Here is an 8,578-nt window from a genome sequence, read left to right as displayed (position 1 = left end):
GTAAACACTTTGTACATTGACAGGAAGATAATCAATGTTTTTTTGCCCGTCTGAAACCACAAACACAGCCACAACCCTCGAGCAACATGGCAGTAAATTGCAAAGCAACATGTTCCCTCAACACACAACTTCTGTTGGTCAAGCGCTGTCACATTGTTGCCGTACCTACTGTGTAGCTCATGAGGCAGTAGCATGATTCAGGCTTATGTCAACCCAGCTCACCGAGCGATACCCTGTGTAAGTAAACCCAACTTTGTCGTACAGAACTCTTGGAACACATAGTTAAGCACATAAACGTCAAAACCTAAGTATCTCACACACACACACACACACACACACACACACACACACACACACACACACACACACACACACACACACACACACACACACACACACACACAAACGGACTGATGACAGTCTACCATTTAAATATCAATGAAACTATGAACTATTTTAATCAGTAACAAATTACATTGTCCTAAAGAAAACAGCCACTTTTATCTTTTTCCTAACATAAATGCTTTTAGAAAGGATAAAAACCATTTAATGTTTATTGTCAGGGGAAAGTGCAGTAGATATAACTTAAATAAATTAATATAACTGATTTAAAAAAAAAAAAAAAAAAAAAAACAGATATGCATTTATGTTTCCGGTCAAAACCAAATTGTAATACTTTTACAAGGTAGAGCATTGTCAGAGAAACCATTGTCATCATTTAGGGGATTTATAACAGTGGTTTTAAATGTATTTTTGGTAAAACAAATAAATAATATGAAGAAAAAAAATATGTAAAAAAAAAAAAAAACAATGCAAAACAATCGATTCAAGCATCTTAACTTGAAAAGTTCGTCCGGATGTTGGTGTTTTGTTATTGGTTGCTCATGGTAATTTGGTGCAACTGTCTATTATACTAAGGGGCATGAACTTTTCTTTCGCGGTGATTGTACGCTTATCGGGAGAGATGGGCTGCCAGTGTTTCTTGTATGATCGCCCACTGCTGCTGATTTGAGCTGATTATAGACACTGTGCGCTGTATAAAACCAGCTTTAGCTACCATCGGTAGCTAGTAGCTATAAACTAACGGAAGTACTTGGAATCACTGTTGTGTTGTTGTACCCCTGGTGTCCTGCCAGCTCTGAGTGATGTTGAAAATATCTGTACGAGCGGTCGGTGTTCTGCTGTTTATTTGGTTTTGCGGGAACTGCGTTCTGGGTTGGTTTCAACAAAACAACGTCAAACCTCGAACGCAACTCGGTGAGCCCCAGAATGCAGCGCTCGGCGGCCAGGACCAAAGCTGCTTCTGCCATGTAAGTCCTCCACACCTCATACAGTTCTCGTTATGTTTAAAACCACCTCACGTCATCCATTTGAGGCTTTTAGTGTGACGGAGTCTGCCATGCTGGGAATTTTCCAGCACTTTCTACTGTCATCCAGCCATTTGACGTCATCGTGAGGACGTGAGATGTTGCACGAGTTAGTTTCCTGAAGAGTTGTATGACTAGTTTGGCAAACACAAACCCACCTTTCTAATCTATGTATGATTGTAGTTGTAAGCATGGTTGGATTGTGTCCGCTAATAGGGAAATACATTTTCTTAAAAAATATAACATGCTGGAAGCATCATGTTTCAACAAACCCAGAAAGCGAGGCTAACAAACTTATCTTTATACACCTATGTGTGCCCACGACACGTATTATAGTAAATATAACCGAACATAAATAACGTAAATATTTACTGAACGTGATATGAAATGTTATAAAAAGTAAACATTACCAGTAAAGCAGGCAATTAAATGTTTTTAACGAGGGAAGAGACTAATAGCGCTGCTATTGATATTACGCGTTTCAAGTATTCAGAGAAGTCCGACTGTGAGTGATTGGGTTGAATTCGGAGGATTGTGACGGTGATGATATTGATTTCCACTGCTAAACAGAAAACGTGGTGTCAATTGATTGGTTGCAGTAGAAGTTCCTTCCTCGATTCGTTTATGGGAGTTGTAGTTGTTTCCGCAACCGAGCACGCGAAGGGCAATTATCAGAAGACTACAATCTAGGTAGGGGCGGGGTTTACTTTGTCAGTTCTTTGTTTCGGGGCGGGGTCTGCTGCTTGCGTATGGCTGGAGGTTGGTTTTGGCAGCTCGGCTCAGGGCCAAATATGAGCTGCTGCTGCGGTAACATATGGACACCAAGTTAAGTAAAATAAAGTTAGAACATCAAGAGAGAGCATTAAAGCACCAAGCGGAGGCTGGGCCGGACTACAGGATGCTGAGGGGAATGTATCTCTTCATACCATTTGTAGCATTCAGTGGAACTCTTCATCCAGAGGTCAGCTTTGATTGGCTTATATTGTATATTTGAGTCACTCAGTATGTTTCCGATTTGATTGAATTTAACAAGTGTGGTTTACCCAACAAGTTTTGCTCCCAATAATCTTTTAAGAGTTGCATGAGACAGTTACATGTGTGGTAAATGTTGACTAAACAAAATCTCTGGCATTGTTTTTATTCAGAAGAAAACATTGGTGTGAATTATGTGTTACAAAACTTTTTGAAATAGCTGAGTAATTGTAAAATGTGATGCCTTGGAATTTTGTAACACTGTTACCTATGCTTTTTCAGTTATTAATTTACTACTGTAACCTTTTCAAGCATCTGTGTTTTTCAGAGGAATAAACACATTTCCAAACTTGTATACATGTAAAATTTTGGTTCTCATTTATTTCAATTGTTTAAGCATCTCCAGTAATGTTAAATAGACATTAAAAATCAAGGTTTTCTCAGTTCAAATGAACTCTGGGTTCCTCTAAAGTTTCTAAAACATGTTTTTATGTTATTCATTGATTGTTCCTTTTGTATTTTTTTTCATCAGTTGACAAGATAGGTAACTTGATGTGGTTAAGTAATCTAGCAGATTATTTAGTTACACTCCTGGACTAGTATATGTGTGCCAGAGGGCTGAAACACTAAGAGATGGACGATCAAAGGTTGTCAACAACATACTTATTCACAAGCACTGTATTTACTCCAACAAAGCAAATACAGGTGAAGTTTCTGGAAATCAGACTCTAATTACCTCACTCATACCATACTCTTTGAAAATATGAAATGGCGTAAAAGGAAGTGAGCCTGGTTTAAGTCTGTTGTTTAGCTGAGAGGCAGTGCCACTAACCTTTGTTGAACTGAGCAGCCCATAAAAACAAGAGTGTAGTCCAAATATCAGATTTTTGAAATCCACAGTTTTCCAAATCAGCTCCTAAAAACATCACTGAAGTCTGTGTCCCTTGGTTCCGATTTGATAAATTCATGGTTGTTATTACAATATATTGAAGTTCTTTACACCTTTCTCATTTTGACTGTCCAGATATAAAAAAAAAAAAAAAAATGTAATTACAGGTAATACTTAAATTGCGTCTACTGGCCCTTTGTGAAGGCAGCGACTTTTTTTCTTAATAGAGACTAGTGACAAATGTGGGGACTTTATCTTATGTGATTAGAAAGTTTTCTGATGTTTTAGAAACATGAAAGCACATATCACTCTCTGCTGTGAGGACAGTAAAGGCTCAAACATACTCGGACGGACCCCGCGCACAACGGAGACTGTCCGCTCTTCTCAGAGCCTACATACTTGGGCGCACCACCGCATAGTAGTTTCCATTAAAACCCTACATGTCCCATGATTCTTAGTAGTTCTCTGTAGTCCTTGTACTCCTGGGACGTGTTTTAAAGGTGTTGCTACTATTGCAGCCCTCAATTTATTGGGGCAAAATTAAAGCGGTTAACTTCTTGAATAAGCCTACATTCTGAATTAACTCATCCTTTAGTAACTCCGTAAGTTCATAATTTAAACCGTAAAAGCGGAGTTGTCTTTAAGTGCCGTAAACATACGGCCGGAGAAGAAGGAAAAGAAGTGATCATACCTCTCTTTCTCCTCTGTCACCGGCTTTACACACACACACACACACACACACACACTGTATTTCTAAAGCTCATTTACAGGGCGAGGCGAAGCAGCAGAGATTCACTTTCCACTTAGAATACATTGGATTACAATATACTTAAAGATGATTATGGATTTTTGAACAAATGATGCCCAAAAAAACATATGTACTGGAGCTTTAATTAGTTAAAAATGTATGGATTAATCTATTGCTAAAATAACTGTTTATTGCTGCCCTACAGCTTAACATGCTAACTGCTAAACCAAAGGTCCCTGTGCTATGTTTCAGCTCACTGGTGTCCTGGATGACTGCTTTTGTGATGTAGAAAGCATTGACATCTTTAACAACTTCAAGATTTACCCACGCATTAAGAAGCTGACGGAGAGAGACTACTTCAGATATTACAAGGTGAGAGATGCTGCTTTGCGTTAGACCGGTTAGATTTCTGTATCATGCATTTCCTGTATGATGACTATTCTCACTGTGTTATTGTGTGAAAGAAACAGGGAGTGCAGTAGCATAATTGTGCCAGGCAGTCCCTGTTGCTTATGCTTACCTAACAAACTTGTTTGTGTAGATCCTTTGCTTCTGGAATTGTGGCTGGCTGGTAAAGCAGCATTGAATATTCTGCCAATAAAATGCCAGAGGACAGTGTTATGATGATTCTTCAATTAATTAGGGGTGGACCAATTGCAATTTTCTGGCGGATCACTGATCTCTAAAGGAATCCTCCACTGTTTTCACAAATGTAGCCTAAAACCTTTCCATCCATCCATCCATTTTCATACCCGCTTATTCCCGTTTTAACAGGGTCGCGGGGGTCTGCCGGTGCCAATCTCCGGCTCTCATAGGGCGCTGGGCGGGGGTACACCCTGGACAGGGCGCCAGTCCATCACTGGGCAACTAAAACCTTTCAAATGTCCTTATTAGAAGATCCATGCCTAACAAAACACATTATTTTGCATCATATTAGTTTTATTTACTTTTAAAAATGGGAGTGCTTTACCGTTTGAGACCCTGTGCGCCGCCATGTTGAAATGACGTCATTGATGACGCGAATCCTCCCTTTTAGTCCATTGAGTTCTATAGGAGGTGAAGCATTCAGGATCATTTAGCAGCTTTTTTAGTTATAATGACAACTTGTGCTGCTTTGGGTTGCTCTAAAAATCAGTAAAAGTTGAAAAAGTCGATGTAAACCTTTTGTTTATTTTGATAAACAAAATTCGTGACCCTAAAAAACCTGTGACCGCAGGGGGCGACAGTTCCAACTCTGCTGCTTTGTAGATGACATGAAGAAGAGAATTTAGTTTAAATTAACATAATTTTAATTATCCTCATGACATCATTCCAGACTGTAATGATTAAACAAAAATAAATGGATGCAAGGATGCATCATTTATTTCACCACTAAGGGCCAGAATATTATAAATTATCAATAATCTATGATGTTTAAGACCCTACAATCACTGGCATAAATGGTCTCGTCCACAACTACAGAACAACTTTTACCACAGATCAGAACAGCCAAGAAGGAGAGACAGTGTTCTGCCCTAGACAGACGGACATTGCCCAACATCCGCCCAAATTACAATCGCTGCAGCACTTGACATTTTGTTCGGGAATGATTACTGCACAGTTGGCACCAAGGCCCATTACAAGTTGGATCAGTTCTTCAAGGAGCCATGCATCCCACCTGACCAAAACCTGCTGCAATGATGGCAAAACAATGAGACCAGGTACTAGAAACTCGGAGTGCTGGCGAAACAATACCTTAGTATACCTGCTACCTTCGTACCAGCCAAAAAAGTATTCTCAACAGCGGGCCTCATTTTAAATTGCCTCCGTACTAGGTTGTTGCCTGAACATGTTGATATGCTTATTTTTTTTAAAGAAGAATAAGTTAAGTCACTTCATGTCTGTCTAGTGTCTACCATGAAACTATATATGGACGGTTAATTTATGTTGTTGCCAGTAGCCTGCTTGTTTGCTATTAAGCCATAGTCCGCTTATATTGATGTAGGCTATTCAAATTATTAAGTTGAGCAGCTCATCTTTGTGTGATGTCATTTAAATTTTTTTGCCAAGGGAAACTGCAGGCTTAAAAACAGTATTTTAGTTGATTTGCCTATATTTATTTATTTTAACGATGAATGTATGATTTAGGCTGTTATTTGAGAGTGTTAAGCAGCAGAATGAAGTCCATATACAGTACGTTGTTGCGGTGACATGACAGGAATGTCAAACAAAACTTAAATTGAGCAGCTGTTACAGTTGTTAAATAAATGCATTTTAAATTGAAATCTATGTTATTGGCTATTTATTTATATTTATATTTAAATATTGGATGTTTATGTAATTTTTCAGGAATAAAGTTTACAATTCCGGTCCGATGGACCTTTTGTTTTGTTTACGGTTAAAAGAAATTTTTTTTAAAAATAAATCTGCAAGTACTCGTTTATTAGGTAATTTGAGTAATCGAGTGCAGAGATTACTGTAAATTCCCATCCCTATTCCCAACTCGCCGCTTCCCGGGGCCATGGACTAGGTTGCCTCGCTGGGCCCTTTCTGCTCTACAGTGGGGTCACATCCAGCTTGACTGGCAACCAGAGCGGTCAATACACTTTTATACTTTGTTTGCATGTTGCATATATTTATATTAAAAAATAAAGCGCACGTTTTGAAACCGTTGTTTTCATGTTTGTGTTCAACAATACACACATGGTTAGGTACAGTAGGTAATAATACCGAAATACATACAATTTTAAGATGCTTAAAAAACATAAAACATTGTTTTCTGTGATCAGAAGGTAAACAAGGGCTTTTTAATGCTCCTCTGAAACCACACACACAGAACCCCCTTGCACCATGGCTATGGTTGGACATCATTAAGATTTTAATGATTCAGATTCTCAATTCCGATTTTTTGAGTTGTGCAGATCAACAGGTAACAGATTTCACAGGATAATTTTTTTTAATTTGAAAAAGCCTTTACACAGGCCATTTTTATCAATTCACTTCGTTGATACAGTTTAATTTGGTTGCTGTACTGTAACAAGAGTATTCAATTACAAGGGTCCCCAACTGTAAAACTGAAACTTACTAAAATAACTCTACAAGTTGGCAGCAGTCTAAAAAACAAAGAGCTGCAGCCCAGGTAGAAGTTTATGAAACAAAATAAAACAAAACTCAAACCCTGGAGCAGTCATGTGTCAAATCGATCAAAAACACACGTTCACTGGGCGTTGAGGAGGCCTGGACACATAAATATGAGAAGGCCAGACATGACAGTAAAGGATAAGTTTGTTTCTGGGTCCAGAAACAGGCAGCAGGGTCAGTCGATGTGACCCTGCTGCACGCTCTTCCATGAACATCATCAACCTCTCCTGTGAGGTCCTCTTCATGGTATCTTCTTCAGCAAAAATCTCCTCCAGTGGAGATTGTTTGGAAGGAAGAGGCTGCTAAACAAACACAGAACAGTTATCAGTAAAAAAAACCCCAAACATATGTCATGAGTGAGAAAAACATACCAAATCTAATTTCAGTAATCTACAGGTGCTGGTCATATAATTAGAATATAATGTATACATTCCTTACACACAGACTGATTATTTCAAATGTTTACTTCTTTTAATTTTGATGATTATAACTGACAACTAATAAAAATCCCAAATTCAGTATCTCAGAAAATTAGAATATTACATAAGACCGTTACAAAAAAAAAGATTTCTAGAAGTGTTGGCCAACTGAAAAGTATGAGCATGTACAGCACTCAATACTTAGTTGGGGCTCCTTTTGCCTGAATTACTGCAGCAATGCTGCGTGGCATGGAGTCAATCAGTCTGTGGCACCGCTCAGGTGTTATGAGAGCACAGGTCGCCCTGATAGTGGCCTTCAGCTCTTCTGCATTGTTGGGTCTGGTGTCATATCTTCCTCTTCACAATACTCCATAGATTTTCTATGGGGTTAAGGTCAGGCGAGTTTGCTGGCCAATCAAGAACAGGGATACCATGGTCCATAAACCTGGCAATGGTAGCTTTGGCACTGTGTGCAGGTGCCAAGTCCTGTTGGAAAATTAAATCTCCACCTCCATAAAGTTGGTCAGCAGCAGGAAGCATGAAGTGCTCTAAAATGTCCTGGTAGATGGTTGCGTTGACCTTGGACCTAAGGAAAGACAGTGGACCAGCACATGACATGGCACCCCAAACCATCACTGACTGTGGCAACTTTACACTCGACCTCAAGCAACATGGATTCTGTACCTCTCCTCTCTTCCTTCAGACTCTGGTACCTTGATTTCCAAAGGACATGCAAAATTTACTTTCATCAGGGAACATAACTTTAGACCACTCGGCAGTATTCCAGTCCTTTTTGCCTTTAGCCCAGGCAAGATGCTTCTGACGCTGTCTCTTGTTCAAGAGTGGCTTAACACAAGGAATGCAACACCTGAAACCCATGTCTTGCATACGTCTGTGCCTGGTGGTTCTTGATGCACTGACTCCAGCTGCAGTCCACTCTTTGTGAATCTCCCCCACATTTTTGAATGGGTTTTTTTTTCATAGGGCGCAGTTATCCCTATTGCTTGTACATTTTTTTCTACCACATCTTTTCCTTTATTAATGTGCTTGGACACAGAGCTCT

The 8,578-nt window shown here is 39.2% G+C and overlaps 1 protein-coding gene across 3 annotated transcripts in view; it reads left to right on the top strand.

The window, feature by feature from the left end:
• Window positions 1–867: 867 nt before the first annotated feature.
• The window catches only part of ero1b (endoplasmic reticulum oxidoreductase 1 beta), a 52,682-nt gene continuing 44,971 nt past the window's right edge, over window positions 868–8,578 (top strand). For 2 of the 3 annotated variants that reach the window (XR_003674111.1, XM_028447273.1), the window contains exons 1-2: window positions 868–1,310; window positions 4,229–4,348. Coding sequence is in view for 2 of the 3 variants with exons in the window: in XM_028447273.1 (XP_028303074.1) it covers window positions 1,146–1,310; window positions 4,229–4,348 (285 nt within the window). In the remaining variant the exon portion in view is untranslated. Of the gene's footprint in view, window positions 1,311–2,100; window positions 2,329–4,228; window positions 4,349–8,578 lie in introns of those variants that run through there. The other variant, XM_028447280.1, reaches the window with a different exon arrangement.

Source organism: Gouania willdenowi, chromosome 1, assembly GCF_900634775.1.
Source record: "Gouania willdenowi chromosome 1, fGouWil2.1, whole genome shotgun sequence".
NCBI classification, from domain to species: Eukaryota; Metazoa; Chordata; class Actinopteri; order Blenniiformes; family Gobiesocidae; genus Gouania; species Gouania willdenowi.
Note: the sequence above shows the minus strand (reverse complement) of the source record. Positions and strands in the feature narration are given on the sequence as shown.